Genomic DNA, 14,367 nt, shown 5'->3' on the forward strand with positions numbered 1-14,367 from the left:
ATACTTTCGAACGCAATGATTAATAAGATATATATATATATATATATATATATATACATACAGTTGTGTTCAAAATGATAGCAGTCAGACATCACTAACCTGATCAATCACTGTTTTTGGTAGAAATGATATTTCTACATGGCAAATAATTTACTAGCAGGTGTAGTAGAGTAATAGAAATCCAACAGACCCAACAGTCATAACATGCATGCTGCTGATTCTGTGTAATTGAATCACTAATTGAAAGGGGCATGTTCAAAATAATAGCAGTGTGGGGTTCTATTAGTGAGGTCATTTATTCTTTGAAAAGCAGGTGGCAATTATTGCCCTTATTTAAGGAAGGAAGGCAGCAAATGTTGTACATGCTGGTTACAGTGCATTTCTCTCTGAAATTCTGAGGAAAATGGGTCGTTCCAGACATTGTTCAGAAGAACATCATACCTTGATTAAAAAGTTGATTGGAGAGGGGAAAACATATAAAGAAGTGCAGAAAATGATAGGCTGCTCAGCTAAAATGATCGCAAATGCTTTAAAATGGCAACCAAAACCTGAAAGACGTGGAAGAAAGCACAAAACTACCATTCAAATGGATAGAAGAATAGCCAAAATGGTAAGGACTCAGCCAACAATCAGCTCCAGGAAGATCAAAGAAGGTCTAAAGTTACCTGTGAGTACTGTTACAATTAGAAGACGCCTATGTGAAGCCAAGCTATCTGCAAGAAGCCCCCGCAAAGTCCCACTGTTGAAAAAAAGACATGTGCTGAAGAGGTTACAATTTGCCAAAGAGTACATTGACTGGCCTAAAGAGAAATGGCGCAACATTTTGTGGACTGATGAAAGTAAGATTGTTCTTTTTGGGTCTAGTGGCCGGAGACAGTTTGTCAGACGACCCCCAAACACTGAATTCAAGCCACAGTACACTGTGAAGACAGTGAAGCATGGTTGCGCAAGGATCATCATATGGGGATGTTTCTCATACTACGATGTTGGGCCTATTTATCGCATACCAGGTATCATGGATCAGTTTGAATACATCAGAATACTTGAAGAGGTCATGCTGCCTTATGCTGAAGAGGAAATGCCCTTGAAATGGGTGTTCCAACAAGACAACGACCCCAAACACACCAGTAAACGTGCAACATCTTGGTTCCAGACCAACAAGATTGACGTTATGGAGTGGCCAGCCCAATCCCCGGATCTTAATCCAATAGAAAACTTGTGGGGTGACATCAAAAATGCAGTTTCTGAGGCAAAACCAAGAAATAGAGAAGAACTGTGGAATGTAGTCCAATCATCCTGGGCTGGAATACCTGTTCACAGGTGCCAGAAGTTGGTTGACTCCATGCAATACAGATGTACAGCAGTTCTCAGAAACAGTGCTTATACAACTAAATATTAATTAAGTGATTCAAAGGAAAGCAAAATATTCAAACATTTTTCAGTTTATATAGTGAATGTTTGAGTTTGTAAAGAATACAAACACTGCTATTTTTTTGAACAGTCTAATATTCACTTTTCTTCAATTTTTTTAGAGGAACAACACAAATTTGATATATCTTTCTTCATGTTTTGATTTGGAATAGAATGTGTAGTGTTCCCAATGCATTTGTGTGTATGGAAATAAAAGCTATTAGAAGGATTGTGAGCTTTATTCACTTTTCAACACACTGCTATTATTTTGAACACAACTGTATATGTGTATATATATATATATATATATATATATATATAGCCCTGCCCCCTTAGGGGTTGCTGATGAACTTGTGTCCCCTTATAGTCCATCCAGTCATTTAGCAATTTTCCACACAAGTTTTCATCCGTAGACAAAAATTAGTCCTTGAGGGTTTGTTTTGTTATTTTTATTGAGGGGATTAGAACTTGGTAAGGGGAGTATAGGATGCCCAAGGAAACTGATATCTGAGGATAACTTCATAAACTATTCACAGCTTCTCTCCTCTGTCACAGTCTCTGTTGGGGTGCTAGATAGCAGTCCCTAGATGAACTCCTCTTCACCCAGCAATCTTGAGACTTTCTTCCTGAGCAAGGAATCTGACTCCTGCTCCTTTAAATGGGTAGCAGTAACTAGTATGGGGCTAATCTGATTTCCCACCAGAGTGCTCCTTCCCCTATTGGCCCAGGGGGTGCAGATATACTCACTCAGATCCTCTCCTGTACCGCTTGCAGGATGGCTGCTGCTACCAGGCCTATCAGCTGGGCTGCTCCTTCCCCGCCATGCAGGTGGTCCTCTCTCAGGGGGCCAGTGAGATCTGAGTTTTCCTCCTTTTCAGCTCTAGGCTTGCAGGCAGGTCCCATCCCACTAGACCTCCTGGAAGCCTTCTTCCTCCAGCCTCACATCTTCCTGCCTCACACTCCTTTTCCAACACCACATTCCTCCTACTGAGGCTCTTCCACTTTTAGGAGAGATCCAGCCCCTTGTCAAACCTCCTGTTGGGGGTTGGCTGAGGTCCCTCAAGAGTGTACCCAGCCACTCCTCAGATCCACCCACTGCCCCTAAGGCCCTCTTCCAAAAGCATCAGAGCAGGGGGAAATTCCAGAGGAGCTGGCCTGCATAGTCCCTGAGTCCTGACCAGAATTTGACCCCTCTGACTATCTCACCTGAGCTGCTAATCAACTCCTCACTAGCCATTAGGGTCTAGCTCCCCCTAGCTATTTATATATATATATATATCCCCTTACAGTTTGCTTAGCCATCCAGCCTATCCATAAGTATTCCTAGCCTTTAGGACTGCATTTGTTTAATACCCTGCCATAAAATCAGATACACTTTTTTAACATCCTCATTAAAAGTTGGTTTCAAGGTACTGACCAAAATATGATAACCAAACTGATTATATGCCTATAAAGTCAGTGTTACTCAACATTAGACTAATTCTGGTGGCAACATACATGGTTGGAGTGCAGGAAATTTATTGGGATTTGGAATCACTGGACACAGACCAGTACATTCAATACTTTAAAATGTCAGTTTCTTCTTGAGGTTTGTGCAGATCTAAGTTTAGAAATACAGTAGGTTTATTCAATTGATCAAACCCTGCAACCAGTGTTTTGGTTATTAAATGTCGTTCACATATTAAACTGTTTAGATGCAAATGTCTGGGTATCCTGTATCCTTTACCCTATTTGTTCTTGGTATTGAGGCTCTAATGGTCCATCTACATCTTCATTTGAGGCTTAATGGTTTCATCTTCGTCCCAGAATGTACAAACTTTCCACCTATGCTATTTAATTTTGTATATTCCTGTACCATACCAAAAACTATTTTCAAGAGCTTTTCAAATTATTATTTGTCATATAAACTGGGAAAAACCAAATTAAATATATTACTGACCCATAAATCAGTGTCAGCTCAAGGAGATGTTATTTGTGTATTACAGGTCTACAGAATTTGATAAACATATTTATTGTACATATTGTATTGTATTAACAGGTCAGCTCCACCTATTTTCTAGTACCGTCCAGGGATTGACAAGGTTGATATATTACACAACACTTATCTCCAACACCAATAATAATTATATATATATATATAGTCAGGTCCATAAATATTGGGACATCAACACAATTCTAACATTTTTGGCTCTATACACCACCACAATGGATTTGAAATGAAACGAACAAGATGAACTCATTGGACGCCGCTTCACAGTGCAGATGGACAATGACCTAAAGCATACTGCAAAAAAGGGTTTAAGGGAAAAAAGTGGAATGTTATGCAATGGCCAAGTCAATCACCTGACCTGAATCTGATTGAGCATGCATTTCACTTGCTGAAGACAAAACTGAAGGGAAAATGCCCCAAGAACAAGCAGGAACTGAGAACAGTTGCAGTAGAGGCCTGGCAGAGCATCACCAGGGATGAAACCCAGTGTCTGGTGATGTCTATGCGTTCCAGACTTCAGGCTGTAATTGACTGCAAAGGATTTGCAACCAAGTATTAAAAAGTGAAAGTTTGATTTATGATTATTATTCTGTCCCATTACTTTTGGTCCCTTAACAAGTGGGAGGCACATATGCAAACTGTTGTAATTCCTACACCGTTCACCTGATTTGGATGTAAATACCCTCAAATTAAAGCTGACAGTCTGCAGTTAAAGCACATCTTGTTCTTTTCATTTCAAATCCATTTTTTGTGGTGTATAGAGCCAAAAATGTTAGAATTGTGTCGATGTCCCAATATTTATGGACCTGACTGTATATGAGACATGTCTCATAAATAGATAAATAGATGCATATTCTTATTTGTTCCATCTTTTAGCATATATCATTGCGTCTTACTTAGAACTACTATACCACAGCTCCTAAAGACAAACAATTTTATACATTTTTATGTGCATTGTTGCTTTATAATAGCATTATTATTTGCTATCTCAGTACAATTGATCAGTTTTACAGTTCTTTGTATTTATATTATTTTGTTTTTATATACGTGCAAGGTGTGACAATTTAATTCTCTGGAATTGTCTGGTAATAACTCTATCAAACACCTTTGCACTCTTCAAAAGATCAGATGAAATTTAAAGACAACGTTCTTTATGATCAAGATTCAGTCTTTGTGGAAATTTTCTCATTCAAAAATCCTTTGTTAGAATCTGCTACACTGTTTCCCTGTTTATGTTCAATTCTTCTGCCATCATTTGCACATATAATCCTCAATTTGAGCATACGAGGGTTCGCACTCTGTCCGCTGCTCCAGATCCCTGTCACTCATTTTCCACCAACAGTGCAATGCACACACGTATTATTTATTTATTACTCTGTAAAGACTGATCTGTGACCTAGACAATTGCAAGTTAGAACATGTCAGAAAACACTTGAGTGTGAATGGCTGTGACTCACCACCATAGTGCTACATCGCGGGTATTTCAGGAATTAAATTGTCACACCTACAGTATATTTCCTTTTTATTTTATTCTAAAAGGCTTTTATTTCATTACTGTGTATTAGCCACGAAGAATGGGGAGGCTGTTCCCCAAAAGGCGTTTTCTCAAGTGTAAACTTTGTCACTTCAATAAAATATTAAGATAAACCACCATACGAGATGACATCTGTTACCTGGCTCTCCACCATACTTAAAGTGGAGCTCCACCCAAAAGGGGGAGTTCCGCTTTAAAGACTGGTCCCCCGCTCCCCAATAAAATTTGGCACCTTTGGGGAGTGCGGGGAGCAGGTACAGGAAATTGACAGGTACCCACTCCCACTGCCTAGTGGCGATCAGAAGCAGAAGTTGTCCTCCCCCCTTCCTCCCTGTAGTCTGCTGGGACATGTGACAGGTCCCAGAAGACCACGGGACCATTCAGAAAGCACAGTGCTACTAGCACATGTGCAGCGGGCACCCGGCTGTGACAGCTTGTGGCTTCACAGCCAGGTGCCCACCCTGAAGATGCCAGCACCTGGAACACTGGGAAAGGGCTGCGGGGAGGACACCGCGGGATCAAGGGACAGGTGACTGGCTGTTTTTGTAGCTGCTGACTTTTTTTTTTTTACAGTGTGACTGGAACTCCACTTTAAGCTGGCCATAGATGGATCAAATCTTGGTTGATTCAGCAGGGACCATATTTTGTACATTCACATCAGTACTTCACTGCCTGCTTTTTTCAGAGCAGGGATTCAGCAAGCAGCAACACTATAAAGGACAGAAGGACTGCAGCTTCTGAAAGATTTTGGTAATGGTAGCAATCACTTGTCTCTAAAAAGGCATACATTATTGCTTTCTGGCGTTATCCTCTCAGGACACATGGCTTGGCTTACAATAAAACTTAGACAAAGTGGCCAGCAATGGGTAGAGCTTACCTATACTGTGCCTAAAGTTTGTGTCAGTTTCCATGATTTATTGAGATCACAAGTTCTAGTTACAATTTTGACTTTTTAAACACTACCGTTCAGAATTTCTACACTATACTGGGAGATCTCTTCAACAAATGCCATTTTTTTTAAAAAAAACATTAACAAGATTTTATCTTACTGTATTAGGTGATAAAAAGATGACATGGTGTAGGTAGGACAGACATCAATTACAACAGACCATGGCACCTGCTCCCCTCTGTCACTGAGCTATTGACAGTCTCTTATTGTCATGCTACAGAATGAAGTGCAACATTACCCTTGCTGCACAGATTTTAACAAAAGGCATGTCACAGCTACGGTAAAAGTGTTGTACAGATATATTAAGTGCTGCATTTTTAGATAGAAGCCCAATACCAATTTCCAACAAAATCAAAATCTAAGGGGTTTAATCCTCAATAGGATTTGTTGGTAGGGATGTGTGCTTTTCATCAGCAATGTGGTTATTTACACCATATTGCCAAACGTATTGGGACACCCCTCAAAATCATTGGATTCAGGTGTTCCAATCACCTCCATGGCCACAGGTGTATAAAATCAAGCACCTAGGCATGCAGACTGCTTCTACAAACATTTGTGAAAGAATGGGTCGCTTTCAGGAGCTCAGTGAATGCAAGCGTGGTACCGTGATAGGTTGCCACCTGTGCAATAAGTCCATCCGTGACATTACCTTGCTACTAAATATTCCAGAGTCAACTGTTAATGGTATTACAGCAAAGTGGAAGCAACTGGAAACAACAGCAACTCAGCCATAAAAAATGACAGAGCGGGGTCAGCACATGTTGAAGCGCACAGTTCGCAGAAGTCACCAACTCTCTGCAGAGTCAGTAGCTAAAGACCCCCAGACTTTGTGTGGCCTTCAGATTAGCACAACAACAGTGCATAGAGAGCTTCATGGCAAGGGTTTCCATGGCTGAGCAGCTGCATCCAAGCCTTACATCGCCAAATGCAATGCAAAGCGTCGGATGCAGTGGTGTAAAGTATGCCACCACTGGACTCTAGAGCTGTAGAGACGTGTTTTCTGGAGTGATGAATCATGCTTCTCTGTCTAGCAATCCAATGGAAATGTCTGGGTTTGGCAGTTGCCAGGAGAACAGTAGTTGCCTGACTGCATTGTGCCAAGTGTAAAGTTTGGTGGAGGGGGATTATGGTGTGGAGTGGTTTTTCAGGGGTTGGGCTTGGCCCCTTAGTTCCAGTGAAGGCGTCAGCATACCAAGACATTTTGGACAGTTTCATGCTCCCAACTTTGTGGGATCAGTTTGTTCCAACATGACTGCTCACCAGTGTATAAAGCAAGGTCCATAAAGACATTGATGAGCAAGTTTGGTGTGGAGGAACTTGACTGGCCTGCACACAGTCCTGACCTCAACCCGATAGAACACCTTTGGGATGAATTAGAGCGGAGACTGCAAGCCAGGCCTTCTCGTCCGACATCAGTGCCTGACCTCACAAATGTGCTTCTGGAAGAATGGTCAAACATTCCCATAGACACACTCCTAAAAATTGTGGACAGCCTTCCCAGTAGAGTTGAAGCTGTTATAGCTACAAAGGGTGGGCCAACTCAATATTGAACCCTACAGACTAAGACTGGGATACTATTAAAGTTCATGTACGTGTAAAGGCAGGCGTCCCAATACTTTTGGCAATATAGTGGTGTACATGTGATTGCTAATATGTGATCGCTACCATTACCATTACAGAATCCGGTAAGTATGTAAAGTAAATGTACTGTATATCTCTGTGTAAAGCAATACTATCCAGCATGGCTTAAGGAGTTTACATCTGTGGGTATCAGACACAGAATGCTTGCTCTAGCTGTAAACATACCAAGGTGTCAGCAGAACTGTATGGAACATAATCAAGCTGAAACTACTTGTGGCTACAGTCAATATCATTAATTAATGTCAACACCAATAGACATATTCAATAAAGTAATGAGTGCAATGACCAATAATGATGTAAAAAGTACACTGACCTATAGCAGCCAACCAGACTGCAGTTTCCTGAAGACAGATCTGTGAAAGATGAATTCTAAATAGTTGTTATAGGATAAACCTCTTGACTTTACTGAGTGAGCCGGACATATTTCTACATTTAATACTCACTATCAAGTGCTATTTACCTATTTTGAAATACTTTAATAAATATTTCAATGTACCTCTTCTAAAAAGTATTGTTTAAAATTAGAATAGTTAAGAAAAAAATGTGTATGTCCATATGAACTGCATAACATAGTGTAGGTGAAGCTGAGAGAACATGGGGTATCTGACATCAGAGAATTCAATTAATTTCTCTTTTGCTAAACCATTTTATACATAACCTATAGGGGCTGATACACTAAAGGAATAGAGGCTATTCACTTTGCAAAATGAATGTTTACTATAAAAATGTGCATTCACAGTGCAAAATCAATGATAGTAAAAAAAATGGAACCTGTGTTCACTTAAAATACATAATCAGGTGTGAGTGAAAAAAAAAAGAATCTAAAGTGGTTCTAAAGGCTAAAGGTTTTTTACTTTCTTGTATTCTATGCATGAAGTAAAAATCTTCTGTGTGCAGCAGCCCTCCCAATCCTTACCTGAGCCCCCCCCCCCCCCGATCCAGCGACGTTCTCAACAGCCTCTGCTGTCTGGGGACTCTTCCTCCTCATTGGTTGAGACAGCAGCAGGATCCCATTGGCTCCCACTGCTGTCAATCACAGCCAGTGAACCAATGAAGTGGGGGCTGGGCTGAGCCATGGCAACAATAAAAAAAAAAAAAAAAAAGCTTTAGTGTCGCTTTAAGTGTATGTCAAGCTGCAAACCTTTTTTTAAGTTATAGAGGGATAATAAATAATAAACCTGTTGCATTTCGCTGCTATCTGGGGCTCAACTATAGAGACTAACCGTTTTAGGACCAGCCTATAGAAGATATACTGCTACAGGGTGGCACCTGTGTGCAGAATCACGTATATATACGTGATTTTGCATTACTGGGTAGGGGCGCCCTACCCGCGCAGTCAGCTGCCATTCAGATGTCAATCGCCAATGCCAGGTGATTACCGAGCATCTCCTATGGGGAAGAAGATTGTTTTGTTTACAAACAATCTTCCTCCCTGTGGGCTCAAGCACATTGCTCCGGATGGCTGTGCACAGTACAGCCATCCCGATCAGTGTGCTTACAGTGAAGAACACCCCCGCCCCTAGTAAAACACTCCCAGCACACAGTTAACCCTTTTATTTCCCCCAAATTAAACCCTTCCTGCCCAGTGCCATCAGTACAGTGTTAGTGCTTGTTTTTTTGGCACTGATCACTGTATTGGTGTCACTGGGGTGTCAGTGACACCAAGTTAGCTCTCCCCCAATGTCAGAATGTCTGCCGCAGTCCCGTTAAAAGTCGCTGATCGTCGCCATTACTAGTAGAAAAAAACAAAAATCCCATTATCTATACTGCCATTTGTAAATGCTATAACTTTCGCGTAAATCAATTAATTTACAACTATTGGGATTTTTTTTTAGCAAAGACATGTAGCAGAATACATTTTGGCCTACATTTATGACGAAATTTGATGTTTTAATTTTTTTTTTACTGAACATGTTTAATAGCAAAAAGTCCAAAATATATATTTTTTCTCAAAATTATCGATCTTTTCTGGTTATAATAAAAATAAAAAATGCACAGGCGATCAAATAGCACCGAAAGAAAGCTCAATTCGTGGGAAAAAAAGGATGTAAATTTAATTTGGGTGCCTGACCGCACAATTTTTAAAGTAATGCAGCGCCGTAACGCAAAAAATGGCCTGGTCATGAAGGGGGTTAAATCCTCAGGAGGGCAAGTGGTTAAGGTCCCTTTCACACAGCCATTCTAAACAGGTCTGCCTGTCAGTTTTTTAGGCAGACCTAATCGGAAAGTCCATTCATCCCTATGGACAGACAGGTGTAAACAGACAAGTGTCCATTTACACCCACCTACCTCCGGGTCCAATCAGGTCTGGAAAAAAAACTGGAAGGGGATTTGTTCTCTTCCATTTATGTGCAGCAGATTGGAGAGTAGTTGGGTCTAAACAGACAGCGGAGTCAGTTGACTATGATGCAGAAACTGAGCGAACACAAATGTGTCATCTGCCCACTCTGCTCCACTCAGCGGGCGATCTGTGCAGAAACCGTGTGAAAGAAACCGTGTGAAAGAATCGGAAACGTGTGAAAGGGGCCTTACACTCACTTCCTGTTCTGCTGAGAATAGTTTCATCAAATAGGAAGTGATAGAAAATTTTCCACAGGGACACAGATACAAATAAAACTCTGAAAGGGGTTCTACACTTCTCTTACGCTACTCAGGAAAAGCATTTTTATTTCTGTCTGTGTTGCTCTTGGAGTGTTTCCTGGTAACATTGCCACCAGATAGGTAATCTTCCGACATGATTTTACTCTTTCCCACTTTATCCAAAACTGAGAAAAGTTTTGGCTGGCCATACATTTAAATGCAGTTTTATTCTATTTAGTAAGTTCCAGAAACATTCAATCAATTCCACAGTCTTCTAAAAAATGTCAACCTCCACATCTCCAGCACCTATACAGTATATACCTTCTGAACCAGAGCAATTTTTACATTTCAGCCAGGGACTTACTGATTTAGCAATAACTTTGAAATATCTTATGAGATCAAAGTAATTAAAAATATAATGTTTTTATGACAAGGCTTCATTTTGTTTTGCAAACATTATCTTACTTTCCATACAATCTGCAGGCAAAAAAAGTGTTTATATGCAAATATATATATATATATACACACATACACAGTGCTTAGCATAATGATGTCAGAAATGCTTTGTCAGAAAACCTTGCCTTTCAGAATCAATATTTTCTATGAGACATTATATTACACAATACTCCCACAAATGTAGGCCATTGATTGCAAACAAGATTTGTTAATTTGCACACACCAAAAAGTATTTTTCCTAACAAATTCATCCGAGACCATGTTGCAAAAATGAATACACCCCAATGAAAGTCTTAGGAGCAATGCTAAATTTTAGACAACAAAATCGTAATTAACAAGAATTCAACTAGAGGCGAGTCTAATTATTCATTAAACAGGTGTCCACCAGACAGTTGATCACAAAAGGGCATACTTAGCAAAGAGAACCCATTCCCATTTCATGCTGTCAGCAATGGCACCACATGGAAGAAAAATGTCACAAAGCCTGAGAAAGAAAATAATTTCTTTACTCAGGAAAGGTGCAGGCTACAAGAAGATCAGCAAAGCTTTACTTATCAGTCAAAATACTGCAGCAAAAGTGATACAAAAATCCTATAAAGATGGAACTGCAACCATCTCACAGAAGTAGAGAGCCAAACTGGGGTGATTGTTTCCGTGACATAATAAACTGCACAGGAATGGCATGCATGAGTGCCGTCTATGAAGGAAGCCTCTCCTAAAGCCCATGCACAAAAAATCCCTCCTATAATTTGCTAGGGCCCATGCTGAAAAAAGAAAAAGACTACTGGGACTCTGTACTCTGGAGTGATGAGACCACTGAACTGGAACTGATGGCTTCAAAACTGTATGGCGTTGCAAAGGTGTGGAATACAGAGAAAAATGCATGGTGCCTACAGTGAAACATTGTGGTGGCAGTGTCCTTCTGTGGGGCTGCATGAGTGCTGCTGGTGTTGGGAGCAGTATTTCATTGATGGTATTATGAATTCACAGATGTACTGCTCTATATTGAAAGAGAAGATGCTACCATCACTCTGTGCCCTTGGTTGTTGTGCACTTTTCCAACATGACATTGATCCAAAACACACATCTAAGGCCACTGTTGCATTTCTGAAGAAGAACAGAATGAAAGTGATTCAGTGGCCAAGTATGCCTCCTGATCTGAACCCAATCAAACACTTATGGGTTAAACTGAAGAGACAAGCTGAGCATCACACTTCATACAACATCCAGGCTCTAAAAGAGGCCGTTCTTGAAGAATGGAAAAAGGTAGATGTTGCAATATGTAGCCAGGTTGCTCATTCCATGCCTAGAAGACTTGGTGCTGTCCTTACAAATCATGGAGGTCATACAAAATACTAGATGGAGTAGTTTTTGTTATGGTGTGTATTAATTTTTGTATCAACTAATTTGAGTAAAAGTGAAGATTTTGTAATCTACATTATATTAATAACCTTACTTTCATGTAATGAGCTAAACAAATGTTCTATAAAACTCAGTTTTGTCAAAATGTTCATTGAGATATTGATTAAAATCTTACTTTTCAAAAGGGGTGTACTCATTTATTCAGAGCACTGTATATTAGTGTGTGTGTGTTACAAAGCATGTCAAAGTTATTTACAAATAAAATAAAGGCTTTTTAAAATGTTGTGTATATTTTAATGCAAGATTACAAAAATAAAGGAAAAAAAAGTTTGCATGTGAATGTAACAAAAAATCAACTAGAAAATAATAGGGCTGGAGTTAATCATGATTAAGTAAGAGTTAAGATAGGGGTTAAATAACATTTTTTAAAATATATATTTATATTATTTCACTTATGAGGATGCCTCAACTGGCACTAGGTGCAGGTTAAGGGGCACTTCTTTCGCCCACACATGAAACAGAACTAGTCTAAATACATTGTAATAATCTGATTTTTACAAAGTATTTAACAATGACGCCTGCAAATACTACGAGCAGGAATCATTTACACAGGAGTTGCTGCAGGGGGTCCGGAGATGCAGATCTGCTAAGGCGGGGGAAGGAGTGGAAGTGAGATTTTGCTTTATAAGCTCATAGCTTATAAATCCTCAATTGCTTACTACTGCACTATACACTAAGGTAGAGACTAGTCGTCATGTCACTGGCAGTGCCCCTCAGACCCCCTGGGATCATTTAACCTTCTCAGAAAAGTCCATTTGATAGTGACCTGCTCAAAGGGCAGTATATAGATAATTATTAATATTGATAATCTGTACAAGAAACCCTCCAGCAAAATACAAAGTTAATCAACACAAAAAAACTTGAAAAGTAAAACATTTACATGGATCACATTTTCTACACTAAGGAAGCAATTTGCATTTGTAAAATAAACTATTCACAAAGTCCCTAGTATAGACCTGCACACAGGCTTGTCTCATAGGACAGCGAAAACCTATAATGGTGTGCAAAGCAGCTTTCATCTTTCATCTCTACTTTAGTCAGTAAAATGAAAGATGAGTGCAGATGATAGCTGTGGATTATTACACTTTGCACACTAGTCTTTGGCTTACTCACAGAGTACTCTATCCATGCCTAGTTTTAGTAAGTTACACATTTAGCTTGGCAATGCAAATGGCAAGTGTGATGTGTACAGCAATATAACCTATAATAAACAAACTTAATTTTTTAAGTCAATGAAAGATATGTTGTAATTGGTTGCCCTAGGTCACTGCACTTTCATTTTTGGGTCATTCAATGAGGTACCTAGTTTCGGTGTACAGTAAAAATAGTCAATATGCTACTAGAGGTGCTCCAAAGTTCCTGAAAAACATCTTGCTGAACACTATAGTCACTGCATAATGTTTTAGAGAGTGCTACTAATGATTCTGGTTATAGCTACATGTCAGCTCAGTAAATCTCTTCCAGCATCAAAAGCCAAAATCCATTTAATGCTCTCTCTACCTAAAAGACGAATTGAAAATTTACACCTGCAGATAGAAATCACTGGATGAAAATGGGTCGCTACTCACGTACTTTTCACTATCGGCTTCGTTTTTCTGCTGATAGGTGTCCACTGAGAATAGTTTGCTGTTAATGCTGCTGTGCCAAGCTTCCTCCCTCTGCAGCAGGAGCCCAGCTGGAGCAGTTCCCTCTTTTCTCTCTGTGGATGTAAAAATTTACAGAAGCAGCATGAAAGTCCTGCAAAGAGCGAGTGCCTCTCCTAACAGCCTACTACAGCGCCAGGCATGGGTGTAAAACCTTCGATTGGTTTCTAAGACATAATCTAGAGAGTTAATTCAGTCAGTGGGGGAGCCGCAGGTCAATGGTGTTTGAGCGTCACAGCTGGATGTGAAATAGTGAGTTTAGCCTGAAGCCTGTAAAAGTGGCAGCTTCCTGCATGCATTACAGTTGCTACCAAGCTCTGCTTGAATCATGCCTGGCTCCTAGTGGCTGGAATGCCTGAGAACCGGCTCAGGGACTCACTGAACAGGAGGACAATGCACTTTCAACCCTAACCAGCATTCATTAAGTCTGCAATAAACTGTGATTTGCTGACCTTTTTGTCAGTGTTTTTTTTGTTTGTATTTTTTTTATTATTAAAGTGACAATATATCTATGATGAAGCAAATTTTAAATCATTCAGCACAGCATAAAACTAGGAAAAAATTGAAACTACTTAGACATAATAAATACACACAGAACACTTTGTAGATTTTTATGCATCACTTACTGTAGGCAGCTCAAGAATAGGCTTATGACATTTAGCTGTCAAAACAGTTTTTATAATATGTATAGGATCCTTGTCCCATAAATCTGAAACAGCTAAACAGGCAAACAGAAACAAAG

At 39.8% G+C, this 14,367-nt stretch overlaps 1 protein-coding gene across 1 annotated transcript in view; it reads right to left on the reverse strand.

Annotated features, from left to right (window-relative positions):
• Window positions 1–14,367, reverse strand: part of CUX2 (cut like homeobox 2) — a 649,623-nt gene that overhangs the window by 122,190 nt on the left and 513,066 nt on the right. Inside the window, exon 6 of the mRNA XM_089676854.1 lies at window positions 13,555–13,681. Within this exon, the coding sequence (XP_089532980.1) occupies window positions 13,555–13,681 (127 nt within the window). The remainder of the gene's footprint in view (window positions 1–13,554; window positions 13,682–14,367) is intronic.

Source organism: Staurois parvus, unplaced genomic scaffold (genome assembly GCF_062004578.1).
Source record: "Staurois parvus isolate SC_StPar_1 unplaced genomic scaffold, SC_StPar_1.0 ptg000014l, whole genome shotgun sequence".
Taxonomy (NCBI): Eukaryota; Metazoa; Chordata; class Amphibia; order Anura; family Ranidae; genus Staurois; species Staurois parvus.